This window comes from Micropterus dolomieu, linkage group LG01 (assembly GCF_021292245.1).
Source record: "Micropterus dolomieu isolate WLL.071019.BEF.003 ecotype Adirondacks linkage group LG01, ASM2129224v1, whole genome shotgun sequence".
In the NCBI taxonomy this organism is placed as follows: Eukaryota; Metazoa; Chordata; class Actinopteri; order Centrarchiformes; family Centrarchidae; genus Micropterus; species Micropterus dolomieu.
This window is the reverse complement of record NC_060150.1, coordinates 10,922,325-10,945,978: the sequence shown is the minus strand read 5'-3', so window position 1 is coordinate 10,945,978 and position 23,654 is coordinate 10,922,325. Positions and strand designations below refer to the sequence as shown.

Sequence of the window (23,654 nt, the reverse complement as noted above, 5' to 3'; positions counted from 1 at the left end):
CCAAACACTAACTTGTGGTGGGGCCTGTGTAATTAAACGGGCCAGAATAGCACTGAGCCCGGTCCGGAGAGTCAGGACCAACGGGCAGCCTTTAATCAGCACAGGCCTCGACTGCTGCACAGGGCTAGGTGGGCGTGGGTGTGTGTGTGTGTGTGTGTGACAGAAAGCCTAGGATGTGTGTTTTGCGTTTGAACATTGACTGAGGGTGATCTCAGAGGGGTTCATGAGGAAAACAGGATCAGGTGACTGAATTTCTTATAATTACTGAATTATATGATTTTCCTTAAAAGGTTTGTGTGTGTGTGTGTTTGTGTGTGTAAGCTGCCAGCATGGATTTGGCTGGAACCTCCTACAGAGAAATGAACTCTGAAAACAGCTGAGGTTTGGCCAAAGCTGAGGTTTGCATCCCTTTGATGGTGGCTGAGCATGTGTGTGCATGTGTGTACATGTTGCATTGCCATGGTTGATTGTGGATTGTGTGTTTTTATGTGTTTGTGGTATGTTACCTTATAAAAGTCTGTTATAAAATGTGTGTGAGCGGGCATTCGTACTTGTGTGTCAGCTTTTTGTGTTCATGCTCCTTTATACGCAGTGTGTATGCATGTGCACAAGCTTTGTGCGTTAACACGGGTACACGTATGTGTGTGCAAAATCAGTCAAGAGTACATTACATTTCTAAACTTGCGTGTTTGTGGAAAATAGAAACCAGGACTTAATCCAACTTTCTTGGTGATCCAAGTGTTTCAAATGCAGCTCTTCCCATGGGGATTGTGAGACTGTGTGAGTGTGTGTAAGAGGAATAAAGTGAGACAGGCAGAAAGAGAGAGATGTTAAGGGATGAATTGAGTTTCCTCATTAAAATAGTGCAGGTGCATCAGTAACACCTCAAATCTACACTCTCTCACACACACACACACACTCTCTCTCACACACACACACACACACACACACACACAGGGCATATGCTAACCTGATTAACACTAACATTAGACTAACATTAACGCAGCCTCCTTCAGAGAAACACCCCCGGACCAGCTGCTCTCTCGCCATCTCTCTCTCTCTCTTTCTTTCTTTCTTCCATATGCACAAACTAGCATCTCTGCCTCCCACACTCTCCTTCCCAGATTCATCTTCTTTTATAAATCTACATTTTTAACAGTTTTATTTAAAAAGGTTTCAAATTAATTGGACAGCACAGACTGAAGGGTGGGTTTGGGGGGAGGGTACACGAGATGGAAACAAAGCTTGGCGAAAGGATTCAAACCAACAACCTCATGTGTTACATAGCTTCCATTCATCAATTTAGTTCCCATCTCTCGTGCTCTATGTCCAGTTTTAATTCATTGAAATCACAAAGGCCACTGATTGGTATATCGATTCTTAGCCAAGAATCAAGAACAAACTTAGCCTCGGCAAAACGGCATCATATTGTAGTTATTTCGGCATCAGTTTGATCCGTTTATAGCAATTAAATAACAGCAAAAGCTTTACTTTGGGTTCATATAGCAGTAGTATCCGCGGACTGTGTCTATACGCATTGTGTGTGAACACTCAAAATGTCCAGCAGTCAAACTTGCGCGAGTAAAGAGACGAGAATATGAAATTCGCTTTCGGTGTGAACGCAGCTTTAGGTAGATATTTACCATCATGCTCAAAGGCGGACACTTGCTTTAGTCTCACTAACAACTGCCGCCAACTGAGCTTCTTTCTACCACCTGAAACCCTCACTTCTTTCTCTTCCTCCCCTGCTCCATTACTTCAGTCGTTTATGTCGTTGCCTCCATGTATCTGTCACTTCCTCCGTCCCATCTGTCTTCTCCTTGTTCCAATCCAGCTTCTGCTGTTAGATGTGCTATTTCTAATCCTGCCCATTTTACCCCTATGGAGCCTCTTTGAATTTTATTTGCTTCGACTCTGCTCTGTTGCTTTGTAATGTTCTCAGTTTCTCTCTCTTTTTTCCCCTAATTTCTCATAAACATATATGTTCGTTTCTTCCTCTCTAACTTTCTGTTCTTCTGACTGGCGGCATCGCTGCCACTCCCCTTCCACGTTTCCCATTCCCCTCATATTCTCTCCCTCGTTTACTTGCTCCCCTGATTGCTCTCTCCCATTTTCCTCCTTTGGGTCCCCCTCTTGTCTTTATAAGCAGCTTTCTGCTGGGCTGCGCCATCTTTGTGGCAGCTTCTCCAACAGTAGGCAGCACACAGCAGGGGGTACCCTGCCAGCACATCCATTACACCTGTGCTCTGTGTGAGTGAGTGTCTTTGGTGAGTGAGCCTGAAGTGTTCACAGCAGAAGGTGTGTGGTAAGAGCAGGCACTTGTCAGGTGGAAGCAGGGATGGCCAGTCACTAGGGCAGTGTGGGAGCCAACGTATCTCAGCTGTAAACAAAACTAAATATCAGCGTCTAACCATAAAGGGCCTGCGGACACATTTTGAAGCGTGTTACCACTACATTTGGAAATCTGCTGTTGATTGTGATCAGTGATCAGTGTTGAACACTGAGGTGTTTTTATTTCCCCAAAACTGAACTTTTAGATCAGTGCAAGTTCACAGATGAATACGTGTGCATTCATTAGGACTGTGGCCGCAAAAACCATTGGGGGCTTTTGCCTGTGGGCATGAAGCGCCCCGTGCAGATCACCAGTGCCTGTATGTGTGTGCATCTGTGAGTGTGTGTAGGCCATCTATCACCGTGACAGGCTGGTGCGTGTTTACTTAATGATGTGGGGGTTTATTTATGAAGTGATGGCCAACGTGTGGGAGGGAGAGAAAAAGTGAGAGAGGGGGAGAGATTGAGACAGCCTGAGGATGTGACATTAAAATATCATCAAGTTGATGGATGTCCACACACACACAACATTAGAGAGAAGTACAAAAAAACAGCTGCGCAACGGATGACAAGTCGTATCTGGACTTGCAAGAGTGTTTCTCTGTGTGTGTTTTATAATGACTCCGAGTGTGTAGTTGCGTGTGTGGTTTTCGGTGACTTCTGTGTTTGTTAAAATGTCACATGCTGCCACGGTTGTTTATGATTCACAGGGTAATGACTTGAAGATAAGATACATGAGTTCATATGCATGTATGTTTCTCCTATACTGTGCGCCTGTGTGTCTTTGTTACACTGGGTAAACATGATTCTGTTTTATTGTAGAGTCAGTCATCTCAGCTGACCATGCATAACATGGTCAGTTGATGGACGTAAAGTACATTTACATTATAATAAACATGTCATAGACAAAATCAGGACAAAGACACACAGTGCGTTTGATGTGAAGCTGTGTCAGGGAGTGGAGGTGAATAAGTGATCCTGGTCAGTGCATCGGCTGTAGACATTATTAGACCAATAATGACCACTATGGGGAAGATACGCCAACAGGGAATAAAAGAAAGATTGAATGAATGAATGAAAATGTGAGTGGGATAATTTTTTGTTATTAATGAAGTGGTTCCCTTCAGAGTAAAAAAAACAAATACTTTAAAGAACCCTGACAATGTGTTCAGAAACACTTAATAGAAACACCTAAAAGTAAAAGGAGTAAAGTACAATTGTGACTATGATATCGCTCTAAGAAGGCTAAAAAAGTAATTACCGTCATTCTATTTGGCAGTTAAACATTTTAAACTAAAAATAATTTCAAAGGGAAACTCCACTTAATTCAGTCATGAGGAGTAGCACTGTGGAATCAGTTGTATAATGTCTTCTGTTGCTCCGGAGGAGCTTTGTCAAGACTGAGAAAATATCCAAAACAGACCCGTGGAAAATCAAAGCGCATACATTAATCATCAGAAAAAAAAAGAGACCCAATCCAACTGGAACCAGAAGGACTGTCAGACCAAGTTCAAATACACCAAAAGATAATAAGACCTGATCCAAAATTTGGTCAACCAGAACAGAACCTAACCGAGAGAACACCAACACTGCCAGCAGATTGATGCCACAAATGAATGAGCAACCACGGTCGAAAAAGAGTGGCGATACGTGTCACTTTCCCTGCACTTGACAGTTCACACCCTCTGTCTTGCATCAAAAACACATTTTCCTTCTGCAGTGATTGCGCCACATCTGACACAGCTGCTCCAATAAACGTACTGACACACCCAAGACCCAAAGCAATCCTACAGGACCCTACCTGACCTGATTTAACGGGATCCCTGAAGACCTCCATTCTGGAAGTGTATTTGCCAAATCTGAGAAACCAACCCCTACTGAGACCCCTGATTTTATGGAAGCGTAATCACTCAAGTATCCCTTTAAAAGGTGACAGGAGCCAGAGAAAAAACTTCAGGATCAGTCTTTTCTCAAACATTGTGGAGTCTCATGTAAAAAAGTTATTCCAGACTCTTCTTATAGAGCAAAGAAGTCTATACAAAGAAACTGCTCATGTACTTTTGGGGCTTAATTGGCCATCAAGACATTACAGAGAGCCTATCATTAGCATATAGAGAAAATAGACAGAGAGAGAGGGACAGTGTGATTGTCATAATTACAAGTGTGACCTATCCACAGACAGGGAACATGGAGGAAGGGTCACATTAGAGTCAGATAGACAGACAGGGACACAGAGGGAGAGAGGTTAGAGGAGAGAAATGAGGAAGGGACATGAAGTCCTTTTTGAAGACCACGTTTAGCTGCACACACCCACTTAAAAGTGAGTCGCCACACACACAACCACACAAAAAACTCCACCTCCAGATCATGCAGATAGACGACCGCTGAAAGAATAAACAGAGACATGAATAGATATCGTAACCACAGTCTTTTATCCCTGCTTTTGTTTATGTCAGCTTGGGTTAGTGTGTTACCCAGGATCATCTAGCCCAGGAGAGGAAACAGAGACACAGACGCACACTCATCTTCTCTTTAAATCACACATAAACCACTCAAGAGGGAGAATGGTGCTCCTGGCCTCGTATGGAGAGCTTCGAAAACCTTTTTAACCATTCATGGCTACGGAAAATGACTGAGCATAAAAGAGCAGCGCGGCACGGCATTGGTAGTCGTGGAGGCGGCAGCTAAAAGGCTGAACACACAAGGCCGAAGCGAGCTAGCGAGTGAGTGCCGCGCTCAAGTGGTCTGCATTTACGCTCTTCTCCTGGCACACGGAGAGAGAAAATAGGTAAATGTGTGTGGAGGTGTGTTCGGGTGAATCAGAATGTGTGGATGCTGTTAACGCCACTCTGTCAGCACCTGGAAAGGAACAACCACCAATACAAACACAACTACTACTAAATATGATCTTAAGCAGTTAGTCTGTTAATACTGCATCAAATACATAACATTTCAAATGTTTTATTAGGTAAATTACATGAAAGGATAACAAATTACATCATTATGTTATTTGCTGCATAATTATATGCATATACAGAAATGCAGGAAACAGCATAGTTTCTGTATTACTTTTTTGTTGTGCATTAATTCAAAAAGCTTCATTGTGTCACTCCATTTCTGTAACCAAACAAACTTGTACATTACATTTCACTCATTTCGCAGATGCTGTTGTCCAAAGTGACTTACATTAAGTGCATTCAACCCCTGTACTAACAAAAACTACATGTCAATAAAAAGTGTTTTTAGTTTTTTTTTAACATCACTACAATACTCATTTATGTTGTGTTTCAATACAACATTCTATTATCATCTTCTCTCAGTTTTTTCATGCCCAATATTACTTCCCAGATGTTTTACTGTTTACTGTGTTTGTATTCTCGCTATGTATGTGTGTGATTGCGAGTGGGGTGTTCCATTATCAGGCTCCTCATGGGAGGAACCCACTGCTGGTTTTTATTGTGGACACTGATGTCTTTTTTCGGTGAAAAATAACAGATCAGATCAGAGGCTGAGCCTCACGCTCGCTGTGCTTTAATTGCATCAGAGTTTCGGTACCGACTGAGTAACGGCGAACCGAGGCAGAAACACATGCTGCACAGGGATGTGTAATGAGTGATGAAGCCCTTTGGGCCTCGAAGATAGCAACCGTGGTGTGTGTCTGAGAGTGCCTAATGAAGACTGGTTTGCAGGGCTTCATTGCTCAATAAACAGACACTACAATAAGCGAGGAAGCGAGCACAGCAGGAGGCAGGTTGTCAGGTGAATGGGTATTGGCGATGCTGTCAGTAAATCCATCCCATATTTTCCAGATGCCTCTACCTCTATCTTTGCTCAGTTGTGTCATATAATGAAAAAGAAATCTTGCTCTGAGGAAATGCCTTTGCAAATCGTTGCAGCCAGATTCAGTGATTCTGTTAAGGATCAAAGTGTGATTTTCTGCATCCTTGGGCTCGCTATTAAAAAAATCCCATTTTAAAATGGCTGATAAATGGCTATTGATTTCCATCGTGAGTATGCTGAGTTCGGTGAGTGTACGGAGGTAAATGAAATGATTCCTCAGCCGGATCAATACAGGTTCAGGGACATTTAGCAGTGCAGATTGGTTAGGAGAGGCAACTACACAGAGATTTCAGGCCATTGTTATTCTTGCTAAAATGGGAAAGAGAAAGAAGAAGGAATGAGGGAAGAGGAGGACAAGTATATCAGAGAAGAAAAGGAAAAGCAATACGATAAGAGAGACAGAAAGAGAGAAGGTTGCGGTATAGAGCTAAAGGAAAGGGTGGATGGAAATGTCACCGGTCTAATAGATCTCTCCATAAACTAAATGAGGAGGAGAGTGGGCGCCGCCTCTGTGGCACACAGCACCTCAAAATGTTAACAAGAGAGCTGAAAATAGCCTGAGAAAGACACAGGGGAAAACAGGCTGAGCTCACAGGAACACTGGAGTGCTCTGGACATAGTACACATGCACTTATTTTTCCTTCATTTAACATTTCAACTAGTGTCCAGTGTGGGTCTATGTGTCTTGCTGTAGAACCTATTCACTTTTTTTAATGGATTTTTAGGGCAACAAATAAAAAAGCTCTTGTTGGATTTCCTTGTACCAAAAACTGTCTGCCATTTCTATGCTCCACAGGCATGCACACTCACCCGGTGTGGGTCGTGCTCCAGGGCTCTGCGTCGTGCAGCGTCGAGCTCCTCATAGCCTGGGGCGGCTCGGCCCTGCTGGTACTCTCTTCGCAACCCCTGGAGACGCTGATCACTGCAGAGAGACAAAGAGGAAGGTGTAAATAACGCCAGATAGTTGCTGTTTGGAGAGAAGCTATTATGTAAATCTCAAAGATTTAGGTAGACAAGGAACTAACAGGGTTCCCATCATGGCCTTAAAATCAAACTATTCCATGACTTTCCAAACCTAGTTCCATGATGTAAAAATGTTGTTTGCTCAATTTAAATTTTAAAAGTGAAGAAAAAGCCAGGCATATTCATTCTTTGTTAAATCCACCATAATTCTTTAGCTTCATAGTAGAAACCCTTAACAGGGCAGGAAGACTGACAGGCAGACAAATAATACCCACAATGTACTGCCTCTGAGAAGACATCAGTGCCTGAACTGAACCGTCTCCAGCTGACAGAGAAAACCAAGGTGGAAAATATGGAACAAAAAACAGTATAAAAAACGTTTGATGGATTTGCCTTTTCACTTAAAAGTCACATGGAGCAATGCAGCACATTCTTCAATTGAACTACAGACACATTGGCAAGTCAACACCAATATGATCCTGCTGAACCTGACCTTTTGCAGAAATGACCAAAAGGTAAAAAAGCAGAATATCTCTCCAACAAAAATAAAAAAATAAGAGAAAAGGCGCCAGTGACTGCAGGTGAAGAGATAAGAACTCAGGACAGAATGGGGACAAAACTTAAAGAGAAACATCATCATGCTCACTGGACCTTAATGCTAGATAAGCTACACACCTGAGAGTACAGAGCCGAGCTCACATAAACAAGGGTATGGATAGATACACACACACACACACGGTAACACACACAAAAGGCAACACACAAACATTGTGTGTGTGAGTGAGCATAATCCGTCAGGATGTGCTATGACACAGTGCTGTCGTTTATCTGTGTTTACTGGCTGCATTGGAAACAGGTATCCACTATTGACACTGATATGCTGTTCCATTGCTATTAAACAGGAGAATACACACTGTATAAAAAAAATATTCAGAGACAAAAAATGTAATACAAGCAGAAAAAAGCTAACTTTCCACCCTTCCTTTGCATCTGTAAAACTATCCCTTAACAAAACTACACACAAGGAAAGCCTTTGTCAGACACATAAACACCAACCATAGCCTTCATCAAACAGACGTTGTGACTTACATTCTAATGGTCTGACCTCCAGGCAGATATTGACCGAAATAGAGCGAAGGAGAGAGAGAGCGGGCAAGAGACAGGGAGCAGATAGAGAGGTTCATTAGTGAAGTACATAGCTTACATGTTTAAGTCTCTCCTGCAACGCTGTCTTTAATTAGAAAATCTGGCTGAGACTCTGAGTGTGTGTTTTTGTGTATTTAGACAACCTCAGGAATGTATAAAATTGTGTGTTTCTGTGTGCATATAGTTAATTCTTGTAATTTGGTATGTGGGACACACTGTGACGGTGTGTTTGTGCTTGTGTATACATACACTGATTTAATGCAGCTTCTATCCAACTCAGTTGGGACAGAAGGCTGAGTCATAACACACTTCTGTGCCAGTATGTTGATATGCAAAGAGTTGCTATTACTCTACTCAAACGTGTTTGTGTGTGTGTGTTTACACACCTCACTGCATAATCCCTGTTGAAACTTTACTAAAGTTTCCGTGCTGCTGTGAAACGCCAGCGCAGATGCTTATGTTTTATAAAGATGGATATCTGAGGCAGTATTAGGCACAGTACTGTGCTAATTGTTGCTTCTTGAGATTGGTTTAATGGCCGGTTTCAACACACTAATCAATACTAATCTCTGCCCCCCCCAGTGCTGTGTCCTGCAGACAGCCTTGCTGTTAAGATATTCACACTTTATCTCTTGTATTATTTGTCTGTTTATTCACTTATTACTTGCTTTTTATTATTACTCTTACTTACCCTCTGCCGCCCACCAGCTCCACTCCACAAACAAACAAACAAACAGACCCTCGGAGAATGGATGCACAGAGCCAAGTTGAGATTTTTTTTTCCATGCCGCCCCTCTTCTACAGAACCCATTAGCCAATCCCTGGGCCCGTAATTAGGGCTGCCATTTTGATTGAGCGTGCGTGTCGCTCTCCAAATGAAACAACACTGTAATTATCTCATTATGCCGCGGCCTCCATCACTGACAACGCCAAATATTATCATATTAATGGCTGAAGATTGAGGCTGGATAAAACATGGAGTGGGTGTGGGGGGGGTTCCGTGTCCTGTCCTATGTGTGTGTTTGTGGGTGTGTGTGTATCTAGAGGGAGACACGTAGGCTCCCCTGTTGTCATCAGCAGATAATAACTGCAGCTGATTGCTTGTATGCAGGCCTGGAGCCAGTTGCATAAACACAACAGATCTAAACTTCAGTGGGCTACAATTTTCCCAACAGAGCAGTGTGATGTAAGAACAAGGAACGAGCCAGCAGAGTCCACTACCGTCCAGCTGAGAAACATGGTTGGCATTTCTCTGATTTTTATGGTAAGTCCAGAAAAATACTTTTTTTTATATTTAAATAATTTTTGCCTTAAGTAGAGAACCAGCACAGGGACAGTGAATATTCATCTGGATTTTGAAATACGCTTTAGTCTCAAGGATAACTCCAGTTTATTATAACTTGGGTCTTATTTTTGTAGTTTTGGTCATCATTCTTAATTGTAATAATAACATGGATTCACCAAGTTATTTACTGAGATCTGGGGACATAAGTGAAATAAGTTAGATATTCAGACACGTTGTAAACAACCCCACAGGGTTAGCTGTAACAACACATAGACACAATTATACAACAAACCATTCACCTAAGCTCATCAATGTTTGAATTATCATTCAAGTGCTTTTTTAATAGCCTTTTTAAAACCGGCCTTACTGGATGCTTCAGCAATGAAAAGTGGTAAGTTAAGTTCCACATTTTGATGGCTCTATACATTACAGATCTGCACACTGCATCAGTCCTAGGTTTTTTTCGAAAACTAAACAACCCTTTGTAGCTTGCCGAGTACTATAACTATGTTGGTTTCTCACATACTTTATTTGTGAGTACAGACAATTCTGTTGTTTCATATAACAGATATTCTTAAAGAAATTAATAAGGTTGCATGCCAACCTCACTTCCACTCTAAACCATGAGAGACTGGATCACACACTGATTTCCTGTCTAATGAAAATGTGTGCACACATTTGTTTCTAAGTTACTTTAGATAAGGAGTTCCCAATCCCCAGGCCGGTACCAGGACACGGTAGATCTGCTTCTGTACACAAGGAAATAATTAATAATTCTGTAAATTTATAGGCTATCATAAGTTTTTTTTTTTGTTGCTTTGTACCTCAAACTTTCCCTCATAACTCCGTTAACCCCTCCAACAATAATGTAGTGATTTTGTCCATCCTTACCCACTTTGGTCACTCAGCAGTACACGAAATCTGTGAGACCACTATCTTAGAGCTGTTGTGGAATCTGTGTTTTTTAAATTTATTAAATACACTACAACTTACCAATAAATCAATAAATTCTTCTTTTGCTACTAGCTCAACCAGATAAATTGATACCACTTAAGTCAGACGTGTTTTCCCTTCAAGCATCATATTTCATCCATATTTCAGTATCTGACTATGCGGGTTGATCCGAGAGCGTACCGAGAGAGGAAAAACTGAAGGAAGATTGGCGAGAAGATGAGACACAGGAGCAGGAAATGAAAGATGCATCAGAAGACAGAATGAGAGCAAACGCAAACAGCAACATAAAGACAGAAATGGAAAGCTGGAAAAGACTGAAAGTAAGAGCAAGGGAACTGGATTGAGAACAAAACCATCTGCTATATGAAAGGAAGCAGGAAAAAGTGTGTGAGAAAAGCAACTATCCCGTGGTGTTAGCCAGTGTGGGGGCAGACTAATTAGGAAGTGTGTACTGCCGCCGGCTGGTTTGGTGACTTCTTCTTGCTGTGGCCAGCTGATTTAAACACAACACTAGAGGGAAAAAAGCTCAGACAGGCAGTTTTTTCCTTGCTGCCTCTGTGCTGGAGGTAAGCACACATCAAAGTGTATGGTCAATGTTTGGTTTTCCTGGTGTAGTACTGGCGTTAGAGTCTGACAGAAACTCAGTGGAGCTCCAAGCTGGAAGCGATGGGAAACACAAAGAGCGTTTTACTGTTCCCCTAGCCTGGCATCGTCAAACTAATTCGCAAATGCGTATTAGTCTGGAACCTCTCCGTTCATTTTCAATATCCATGGGGCTTTATCAACAGGCGTAGAGCAAAATGGCTTTAGACGCGATTGGATAGACCTACAACCAATCAGAGCAACGAAATCTGTGATGTAGCACTGAGTGACACATGTAAGTTGGAGATGGTGGTGTTTAGTCCATATTCAAGCAGGATACAAATGGCGGCCTGTTCACAAACTGTGAACGTGTTTCTGAAAACAATTGAGGCGGGACACAGGCAATCCTGATTCATATTTGATCAGCACTGCCTGGTTTGACAGTTTGATCTGAGTTTTGCGAGAACCTGAACACAGGTCCATATGTAAAACCAATCAGAGCAGCGAAACATGTGACGTGTGACTTATCAATCTGGAACGGTGACGCTCCTCTGTCAGTAATCGTATCAAACACGCCCCATATTAGATAAACCGCTGTGATTGGCCCGACTGGATCCAGGAAGGTTGGAAATCTGTCTGAATGTGAGGGAGGCCAGACGTATCAGCCAGAGAAAAGGAAACATGAGCTCCGCAGATTCGTCTGGTTGCCAGGCTACTTTCCCTCACCAAAAAACATTAAAAAATGTTTAATTTTATACTCCGTCTTAACTCTGAACTGTACAGTCCTGAATTGGTCTTGTAGTTTTTGGAGGGATAATGGTAATATCTTAGAAATGATCCACATTGAAATGGGTTAAATTAAATGGAAGGGCTCATAAAGTAATTGATGGAATTGGAAATAAAACATTTCTCATTCTCTTAGTAGTAGTTTTGCAGCCAGATAATGAAGTTAGTCACATATTAGTTACAAATAACACAAAATGATCTTTATTATTTCTGACAGAAAAGCTTTGCATACTTGAAGCACTGACCTCATTGATTATATTTTAGAGGGTAACAAGCCAAAAAGGTTGGGAACCACTGCCTCACTCAACACAGTGAACCCCACAATCTAAAATAACAGACACATTACTCATTGTGTATCTGTTTTCTGTTATTAGACAATAACAAGGCCATAAAAATTTAACTCTATTAACTCACAATCTAACACCAGCTTCCAGTAACAGTCTGTTCTCTCTGTGTAACTGACCACGAACAAAAGATAAACTGGAAGCTGCTCGAATGGAAAAAGGAAACATTTTAATTGCTCAGATAGAGCACCAATAAAAGACACTTTAAAGGCAGAGAAGACAAAAAGCCTTAATATACAGTCTACACTAATGATGTGTTGTTTTCAAGGGAATAACATATTCTTTCTCTTTGAGCTCTTCCTCAGGCAAGCGCTGCCTGACAACTAAATCCACAAAAGAAAACAAGAGGATGTACTTTTTGTACTGTTGTACTTTTTTTTTTTTTGTGAATTTCTGCATCTGCCTATATAGGAAGTATCTTATAATGTCAGCTGTGCACTTCTTTCACGCTATTTGCTTCCTGTCTTTTCTGTGTATTGGGGAATGAAACTGTCTTCAGTGTCGCACCAAAATGGCGGGGAGGAAGAAGAAATGGGGAAGAAAACCAACACTATTCAGGACTTGTAAAGGGAACCAAGATATCTATATCCTAAAGACCTTGTAGCTTCTTTCAATAATGTTTCAACAATTACTCAAGCATGTCTAGTGCGATTTGAGAATTAAACGTTGTCACAGTGTCATGTAAACTTAGAGGCATGTCTTCCTTGTGCCGCTGCTTGAACCGTGGTAGAAATCTAGGAGCATGCCCACTGATGTGTCATTTACTTGTCTTAGCTTACAAGCTCACCTTCATCTTTCTTTTCTTAGCACAATGGTGTGTTTTACAACACACCTCGCTCTCTCTCTTGAGCATTTACATCTCTCCGCTTTGGCCTCTCTCTTTTTCTCACTCCTCTTTCATCTCATCTCCCTGTTTTTTGCTCCAGCTACAAAGAGTGCCTTCTTGCTAATAAAATTTGACAAGCATAGCTAACCTTTTTTCTCCACAGGTCAGCCTCTAGCATAGCTCTAATCAAATGTGACGCCCATCATGGCACACACCTGCCATTGAAGGCCTAATGAAAATGTCCGATGGTAAATTAGGAAGACAGCACTGGGAGTCCACTGTTGAGTGCCTTGACAGGAAGGGGGGGTGACTAGCATGTCTCAGTTGGCAAAACTATGCAAACACATGCAGACCACACATGGACGCAGAGGCATGCACACTTGCCTTCAAAAACATTTGGATAAGGCTACATTAGCATTAAGGACTTCACAAGCACACACCACGTCTCACATGTATAATGAGCACATTTCTTCCTCAGCATCATTAAAACAGTGTTATGTGAAAGATGAAAGAAACAGATATGTTGTTCCCTTGGAAACAATAAAAATTCAGCATGCTACAGCTACCAGGGGCAGCTTTGTAGGAAAATAAGGTACTCTGAAATTTGAGAAGTGAAAAGTAGGCTTGTTTGCACTTGCAACTTTCATTATACTGCATATACCCACACACAAACACACACAGTAAGTTAGCTTACACCTATAATTTTTGCACAGTGGTATAAAACTTACCGGACCACACACAACATTGTTGCTAGGTTACACCTTGCAGAAATATTACATGTGGGTGGCTGCGTTTGCGTCTATTTCTGACCGTGTGTATATCTGTGTGCGTCTGTGTGAATGAAAGGCACAGGGGGAGTTCCAACCTTGTGTGTTTTAACAGATGTACTGACTTTGTGAATGAGTGCACTCGTCCAAGCCGCAGGTGGTGCAACGTGAATGGAAATAGCCTGCAATGAGGGCGCCTGTGTGAGTGTGGATGCATGATGTGAGTGGGTGTGACCACGGAACACATCGGAGGTCATCCAACACGGCCAGCTGCGGTATTTAAAGGAGAATTCTTGTTTATTCTGTAATAATTTGACCGCTCACATTCGTTTCCTCTTTCAATTAAGTTTGTAGCAAACCTGCCTGATCGTCTGAATGCTGGTGTTTCTTGCCCCTTCACACTTTAGCGACGTTGCCACGATCCCAGATGTCAGCATTTAAGTTGGTGTGTATAATATTATTATAACTAATAGAAAAGATGGTAAAATCTATGAACATAAGACACAAGTTGTAATAAACTGGAATGATCCCAAGTCTACAATTATTTCTTTAATTCAAACAAAAGGTTAAAGGATGACCCTTCCCTTGTGGGCACCAAACCCATTGGTTCCTAGTCAATGTTCAAAAACAGGTCACAAAATTAGAGTTTCACCTTTAACATATGGGCACTGTTTTAAGCAAACATTACTCAAGCAGGTGTGAATAGTACATTAATTAGAGACTATTTTCATCTGCGTATTAATACATGTAGTGAATTAGTGACTATTTACATCAGGATGTCTGATGTGTGTGCATCACAATTGCAGCATCCCCAGTTCAACTCCATTTGGGGACTTTTGTTGGATGCCGCACTCTTATTTCCTTTATATCACTTTATATACACCAAATAAAAGCTCTGTATGCAAACAAGAAAACGAATAATGAATCTACCTTTCAGTTTAATAATTTGAGTTTCTAAAAACCAACATGCACAGTGTTGCCATACTCTCACAACACTATCAGACATTTATTTTCTTTCTTTGTCTCAGGAGACTCCTTCACATCATAGACTATATAAAAAGCTTCACATCCACAGTAAACAAGCCATCCATCATGCTAATGCTAAAGTCTATCTAATATACATTATGAGCAAAAAAAACAGGGGGAGGGAGAATGGACAAGTGAGAGAGACACTGAGACAGAGAGAAACTGAGGGAGAAAGGGAGAAAACAGGCTGGTAATGAAGTACCCACCACTAGTGGATGAGAGTTAAAGTGGTCTAACAGATCTGTCAGGCTGCTAGACTGTGGCTAATTATCCCTCCTCCTCTTTTGTCTGCATTCTCTATGTCACTTCTTCCCTTTCGGATTTACTCTGCCTATCTAAAACGTTTTCTCTCTCGCCATTTTGGCTCTGTCTTTTTTCCCTCTTTTGCTACACTCTTTTCCTGCTTTCTCTTTTCTCTCTGTCCCTCCGTCTGTCACTTCTTCCTATTCCCCATCTGTCTCCTTTCCATGTCCAACCTCTCTTTCTCGCTCTCTCTGTATCTTCTCGTTTTCTGGATGAGATTGGGTGTCTGGGGCTTAGTTTTGATTTGCAAGTCAATAGTAATTTCAGTCAGTGAGTTTAAGTTGAGGGAAGTTTTAATGTGGCCTGTATTATTTCATACGGGAAATGATAAATTTGCATTACAATCCTCTCTAGATTTTCTCCCTTTTCTCTCTCACATACAAAACTGGCAGCAAGTTAAACTCTGAGGTTTCAAAAACTTCAGCAGTAATAATATATAATAAGGAAGGAATGACAACACTGATAAGCAATGTAATTCTGCAAGCATTAACCCTTCTCTTACACTGGAATTGGGGGGCTCTGACACTACATAAGCTTTACTCGTGCTCAAGGACATTTTGTCATTATAAAACCTTAAAGTGGTCATAAAATACTAGCAGTGGAAGGAAAAAGGTACTGAATATATAGGGCCCTCATGTGAGGAGTGCTACCCCGAGAGGCTGTTTATACCTGGCTTTAGAATGAATCTCGTAACCAGGTATTTGGATATGATTTAACTGATTACATTTACATCTGGTATTAATATGGTCCTTCAGTGTCCACACTGATACCTAGTTGCGATCCAATCTCTGCCCAGCTCAAACAACCAAACTTCACATCCTTTGCTCATTTGCGCGGGTCCAAATGCTCTACAACTATAGACTGTGTTAAAACTTTCTGAAGTGTCCCTTTCCACTATGATTTGTTTTCCTTCATTGGTTTTATACACCCATGTTTTTTTTTAGTAGTTTATATTGAGTTTAACACAACGGTGCAAGAGTTCACGTTCAGAAATAGACACGTTCAGTTCACCACAAAAACATGAGCATTTTCAATGATCTGCGCTGTTTGAGCACATTTATGCACAACACTGTATAGATTGTCAGACTGTTGTAGTTGTTGTATGCAGATATAAGCATTTACACTTGTGTTCAGTGTGGTCACAATGCCTAAATCATATATTTATGTATTCAGCATCAGTTTGACCTAATGTAAACAAACAACAATTTGAAAGACATGAGAAAACCAAACTCCAGCATATTCAATTTAAACCTCTGTCAAACTGAGCATATGTGGCAGTACAGGCCTGGCAGAGCATCGGCAGTGAAGAAGAAGTAAATATGGCATACTATAATAAATATTATAAGTTATGGCTTTATTCAAGTTAACTATTGAGCTTTTTGTCTTGTAAAATTGGGGGGCTATGTCTAAAAAGAAGATGAGTACATAGCCAACGCAACAAAAATATGTCACCATCCTCGAACACCTCAGCTTGTCATTCCAGTCGTATTCATTTTGCGGTCATATCTGTATCGAGATGGTGATTGGATCCGCCTGAAACCCATTATAGTGCCAAGTGTGAACAGACAAGGATACAGCTGGTGGCCTGAGAAGTGTGGCGGCTTGAAATTCAAGCAACATTAAACTGAAGAGAGGGCAGAGCGGAGGCTTTCAAGGATGTGTTCTGCTGCACCTGGACCCTGTATAAATATATGTGTGTGTGTGTGCGTGCGTGTCAGTAAGTGTGTCGGTAAGAGAATAAGACATAGTGAGAGGACATACTACTTGCACAATAGTATATCCTATAGCTGGGGTGGGACTTCTTTTCTTTTCATGAAAGGAAGGAAAAACATGCAAAACATTAAAACTTCTCTATATTTTATACGTGGCACTAAAACTGACCCCAGACCAACCTTTTGTACATAACACCACATGTAGATGAATACTTGCCAGTTCATGCAATGAATTTTTATGGAAAAATGGAATTATCAAGTAGAAATGCTCATCATGTTTTTTGGAGATGTTAAAGATTTACAGAGGTCAAATGAATTGCAAAGCAAAACAGACGAGTTACATAAATCATGCATGGCATTACTGTCTAAGTGTGTGTGGGCGTGTGTGTGTGTGTGTGTGTGTGTGTAACTACAGTGTAAGCATGCACTCATGTTTTATGCATTTTCTGGGATTGGCAGAGCATGAATGTAGATATGTGCAAATACTCCCTCACTCATGCTGGTCAAGCCGTGGTCTGTGACCTTGTGTGTACGTACACGTACACACACACACACACACACACACACCTTTGTGTATCCACCCAGAACTATAGATGCAAATGCTACACATGCATTTGAAAAACATATTTTTTTACAATACTTGTGAGGTAAAATCAAGAGATAGCCAGCAGAAGTTAGATCATGAGTATAGAGAAACATAAATGATCAAGCCATTTAAGCCCCTCTCTTCCCTCTCACCTGTCTGCCTGGGTTTGATGCTGGTTCTGCTGAGCCGCCAGGGGTCTGGACTTGTTGACCTTGGCGTAGAGCCCATCTAGCTCCTCCGAGGATGGCTGAGGCGGGTGAGGCCCCCCTGTCAGCGCTGCAGGGGAAGGCGTGCGACTAATAAACGACTGGGGCGAGGGTGGCTGGCGGAAGTTGCTGATGCGGGCATAGTTGGGGTCACTGTCGTCGTCTTCCACGTCGGGGAGGGAGCGGATCTCAGCGGGACGTGAGCTGTCAGCCAGGAGGGGAGGAAGCAGTCAGACATGGGGACAATACACATACATGTATTGTTCACTTCAGAATGAGCTTCTCTCTTCAGCCTCCTATGAGTGGTGGTATGATAGACAGCTGTGCTACACATTCATCTGAGCAGTTGTTTTGGAGGATCAGGTGGGCGCATGTTGCTGCATCAAGATGACTCACAACTTGTCAGGTAAGGTGTCAATCATAGCACTTTACTACACTGACAAATGCTCTTCTATGATTGTGTGAACTTCAGCACCTTCCGGTGTTGTAAACCCTTCTCTCTTTTGACACTCCAAAGTGTGAAAAACCAAGACAGACACAAATTCCAAACATGTCTGATTCATACCCGTCTCTGTTGTCAGGGATCCTGTCCAGCTCCTCTTCACTTAGGGCATCCAGTTTGCCTTTGGAGGCTTTGGCAGCATCTTTGCTCTTGTCGTCTTTCTTCTTACCAAACCTGGAAAAAGGGGGCACAGATGCATCAAGGTGAGTTTTAGATCGCCGGAATTATTCTGCGATGAGATAAACTGTAAATTGAGATTGCGTGAATTATCCCTACAACGTCATGTTGATCTTTATAATCTTAAAACCTCAGGTGGATAATACAGTTCTGCTGGCTGCCAGATGCACTTTAAATTTGGGGGTAAAGTTTATGTGCTTATGAGTCTTTTCTGATGAAACAATAAACCTCCCACAGACAACAGAGCTGGCACAAGTTGATGAAAGAGGCTCTCTAACACCGCAAACACTCCACCTTGCATCACATTTCCAAATGTTGACACACACTCATCCACTGCTAGACAAACTCATTCTTACTCCTGCATGTTCATTAGTGGCTTTGCCTGGAAAAAGACTGCATAATGATAGATATGGTTATAATGTCACAGCAGGTACTGGCAATCCACAGCGTGAGTATGTCTGTGTGTGTGTGCGTGTGTGTGTGTGTGTGTGTGTGTGAGAGTGTGTGGGCACATTAAAACGGGCTACAGTTGTCCCGAAGCACATGGAGCATAAATATTTTAACATTATGTTCAATAAAATAGCTGTTAATCCACAGCGTCTTATGTTTTTCTTATCAATTTTGCTATTAAGACCATCAGGCAAAATATACTTGTCACCTCTGTTTGAGTTATAATGAAGCTCTACTTCACATTTTCAAGAAATGAACTAATCCTTTTCCCGTAAATATTTCATATCCCTTTATCTCTCCTTCACATAGTCTTTCTCACCATGCCCTCCACCCTCTCTCGTCTCCTTTCTCACTCAGCCCCTCTCTCTCGCCTCCTCCGTCTCACCCGCCAACCTACTTCTTTTCCTCTCGCCCTCTCCTTTCCTCCGAGCTCCTGCTGAGCCAATCTAATGTCTGTGTTTATCTCATTAACAGCGAGGCACTTCTCATTACTGCTACAGGCAGATACGTGGCCTGAATGAGGAACCTGCTGGCCCGGCCAAAAGCAGGACGCAGCATCAGAGCTGCAGTGAAACCTGGACAGGGATGCCACGTTGGCTTGGCACCATCCTGCAAACCAATTAGTGTTTTTTTTAGCTAATCTACTCACTTCACTTACACCTGTGTGGGCTAATGTTGCCAACAGAAAGGCAGATATTCACACTGGTTATGTTTTGCTGGGAAGAAGCCACAGAGAGGTGATCAATCAAATTATCGTCTCTTTAGTCATTAACTTTGTTTGCATGTCCTATGGACCCATGCAAGCACTTTAAATACCAAGTAGTACTAAATAATACTAATTTACTTGAAGCTTCTAAACATTCGTGGTCTACACACACACACAAATGTTTTCAGCTACCACTGTCTGATTAGACTGTCTTTTGTGTACAGGCTGTGGCTTGAATGGCATCTCTATCATTTTCCTGTTGCACCTGTTAGGGTGACCCTACTTCTGTATGACGCTCAACAAAACACCTACATAAATTGTTTTCTACACACCACAATGGTGGTGCCAGGTCACCTCACTGTCTTCCTTCCCTTCACTCCAGAAAATCTTATCACATTCACTCCCTGGAGAGGCACAATCTGGCTACAATACATTCGACTGCTTCTTCAGTCTGTATGGTGCTTCCAGTGTGTCCTACGGGTGTCAATTAACGTGTGTCAAATAAACTGACAACGTGAAGCTGCAGGTGTGCAGTGCACTTTACTTATATGTGGGACTTCACATAATTATCAGTGTAGCATAGCAGAAGTAACTTAAGTAACTCCTGCAGGGTGTGCAGGTGTTTGAGGGGGGTACTTAAGACTGGCAGCTGTAGCTCAGGAGGGAGAGCGGTTGTCCACTTATGAGAAGGTCGAAGTATCCTTGGGCAAGATCCTTAGCCCCAATTTGCTCCCAATGGCATATCCATCGGAGTGTGTATTTCTGTTTCTGATGGCAGAGGCTAAGGGGCTCTGCCATCAGTGTGAGAATGTGATGTAGTGTAAAAGCGCTTCAAGTGGTCGGAAAGCCTGGAAAGGCGCTATACAAGTACAGACCATTACTTATTATTAGCATTGCACAATTACAGTACAAACTTTAACTGTTCTCATCATTTAAAGGGGTACTTCAGGGAATTAGTAGTTCTCTTCCATCTCAACATCAGACTGTTAAGGCATAGATAAATTAAGCCTTTATTTTTCTTAAAGGAAGTTAGGTGACCTAACGTATCTCCACTCACCTGGTCTAATCAGCCAGAATAAGTGAAAACACCTGCGTAGCTTTGCAGGACCTTTAAGCCTAAACCAAAATCATCCTGATCACATCATCAGGGTGATTTTCTCAGACTTGAAGCCAAAGCCTCTAAGCCAAAAAAGGCATTATACAATTGTTTTCACAGGCTGAGTAGAACTATTACTAGTAAACTATTTTGTCTTCAGGTGATGTCACTGGTACTAAAACCCTTGTTGCTGTAATGTCTGTCCACCTCACTTCCTATAGATCACATGCCAAAGAAATATTGTGTACTGCCGCAGTGTCTCTTTTCTGCAGATTTTTTTTTTCTTGGAACTATTTTGATTTTGCAAGTACTCTCACATTATGCTGGAGCCAAAAGCAGAATAGCAAATTACCCCAGTGATGTCCATAAGAAATCAGTATTGTATAAAAGGAACATAAGAACTATGAATCTTAGTATGCATCAATAGACATATAATTATATTACACATAAATATATGATTATCCAAAATCCCAGGTTTATCTGGCTGAGCTGGTAGACTAGCCCCACCTCCACACACACACACACATCAACATTCTGAGGGGGCAGAGGTCCACAGTTGGACCCATCATTATATCTGCATTAATTAAGAAAGCCTCTTTTTCTCACTGCATTGTCTGAGAAGAGATGGAAGGGAAAATAAGGGGGGGAAGACGCAAGATGGGGGTGGGAATCCCAATTAGAGACATGTACCTGCCATGAGGGAGGTGGTTATTCTCTGCTCGCCCATTATCTCATCCCTTCTTCTTCACCAAAACTCCCATATTTTCCAAGTGTGGTGAGCCAACTGTTTGTTAATGATGGCTCATTGCCTTCCTTTTCTCTCTCTCAGCTTATTGTTTTTATTACTTGGTCTGGTTGCTCTGTTCTTTGTTTCGTTTATTAATTCTCTTTCCTTAGGACAGTTTCTGCTCCGTCACTCTTTCAGAAACCTGACAGTTAATTTCCTGTTGAGTGCTAGACAGCTGCTAGATGAAAAGACAGAACTATACTGTACGCACAAGATGAGGTACATGAATGCACAAACACACACAACTTCATAAACAGCTCTATAAACTGAAGTAACTCAGACACACACACACACACACACACACAGAGAGAAAGCTAGGAACCAATATACTGCTCACAAACGCAGGTAAGCAGCCACACACACACTCAAGTATACAGCAATATACATCAACACAGGCAACACACACACAGTAACTCTGTAGGGATGCGCAAACAGTCTTGTGGAATAGGACATCTCATTAACTTAGCATTATCTACCTATACAACCACTCCATCAAACTCTCATTAAGGGGAAAGTAGGTGGTCCGGGTGAGTCAGACTGCTCTGGTGTCCCATTTAATACACTCCCCACTGTCATAGGAGCTACTGGGAACCATTATTAGTGTGTCGCTGTCATCATTAGCCCGCTGACTCCCGCCATCACCCCGCCGTCACCTCTGCAGGACCGGGATACTGAGAGGAGATGACGTTGGTCTGTTTGCAGTTTGCACCCAACTCTGGGAATGAGTTCCTGCTACTATATTTGTCACTATACATAAAGTATATTTATAATATAGATGCATATTTTTTAATGATCCTTTTTGAAGAATAATTAAAATTCACAGGAGAAATGCCAAAAAAAGGATGATTTGTTTTCCCACAAACACCATACTATTTTACAGTTTTGTTGTCATCCATTTTCTAAAAAAACGTGTTTTTGTTCATCTACTTCTTTAAGAGCCTCTATTCTCCTTCTTCTTCCTCTTTCCATTTGCCTGAATCTTCTGCAAGCAGTCATAGACGATGACTACTCTTTAAAATCAACACCCTGATTTGATTAAACGCAGCTAGCCAACTCACTGCAAAGCAAGCTGCTGGTAAGAAAGTGGACTGACTAATATTAATTACTCTAGCTATTGTCATTCTCATTATTGCAGGAGAGGGAGGCAACGTGTGTGTGCTCAGTTAGCCGTTAGCCGTGCTCTAATGAGGCTCTATATGTAACATGGAGATCACAGCTAGTCAGTGTGGTGATGTCACCAACCTGACCTGTGCAATTAGCCCTCCAGGGAGGGAGGGAGTGAGAAGGCCAGAGAGAGCAAACAGCTCACTCTATTAGACAAACCTATTTATTACACATAATTGTTTTAACAAACTGCATCAAATTTCTGCAGCCACAAACTGCAGACTGAACAGTGTCACATCGGCCTTTTCCCCATAAATCTTTCAAGAAATCATATCCTCGTTTCCATTCCCAGCATTACGGGTGCTTTGTTTTCTGCAATTGTGACAACAGCGCTGACGGTGTGCAGTGTGAGTTGAGTGAGTGTAGTCTTAATAAGCTTTCCTATCTGGTGCAGCAGGGAGTCAGTGTGTGGTTGGTTATCGCCAGGCACAACGAGGGATGTGAGAACGTTGTCTAGCACTGTGGGTGTGTGTGTGCGTGGAGGAAGTCATGTTTTCAGGACAAGGGTTTCATTGATGTGCGAGTGCACATTATGAGTGTGAGCTCACAACACTTGCAGACTTGATGACACCTGTGAACACTTTGACGTACAGTGTTTGAGGTGAGTCACACACGCGTACAAGCTAAAGCTCCACGCAGAGCAGGAAGGGCTCATCTCCGCATTAGCATCCTGTCTAGCTTGAAAAAAGAGGAAAGGAGAAATTGAGCAAGGAAGATAGAAAACGAAATAAGAGGAGAGGCCCTGATCTGATACTTTTACGTAAAAAACGACATTTGCATTGCAGCTGCTTCATTACATTTATGCAATGGTAAAAAGCATCATGAGCCTTAAACCCCTGACATGCTGAGTATTGCACAGAACACCAATCTCTTGCAACAGGCTTCACATGTTCTAAGGAAGAAGGCGACAAATAGCTCTCAGCAAGTGGACTTGGAGAATGAATGAGAGTTAAAATAGAGAGGTAAAAAGAAGCAGATCGGGTGAATGAGAAAAGAAAGCAAGAGAAAGGCAGAACAAGTAAGAAAAGAAAGAGGAATTAAATGAGCAAGCCAGAAAAAAGTGAGAGCAGGCTAAATAGCCTATCTGCCTTGGAGAATAAACGAGAGACTTAGAA

The 23,654-nt window shown here is 41.9% G+C and overlaps 1 protein-coding gene across 4 annotated transcripts in view; it reads right to left on the bottom strand.

Annotated features, from left to right (window-relative positions):
* pard3ba (par-3 family cell polarity regulator beta a) overlaps positions 1-23,654 on the bottom strand; it is a 168,703-nt gene that overhangs the window by 24,069 nt on the left and 120,980 nt on the right. For all 4 annotated transcript variants that reach the window (XM_046056761.1, XM_046056770.1, XM_046056789.1 and 1 more), the window contains 3 exons: positions 18,223-18,333; positions 17,604-17,861; positions 6,982-7,093 (listed from right to left, as the gene is read on the bottom strand). In XM_046056761.1, the coding sequence (XP_045912717.1) occupies positions 6,982-7,093; positions 17,604-17,861; positions 18,223-18,333 (481 nt within the window). The remainder of the gene's footprint in view (positions 1-6,981; positions 7,094-17,603; positions 17,862-18,222; positions 18,334-23,654) is intronic.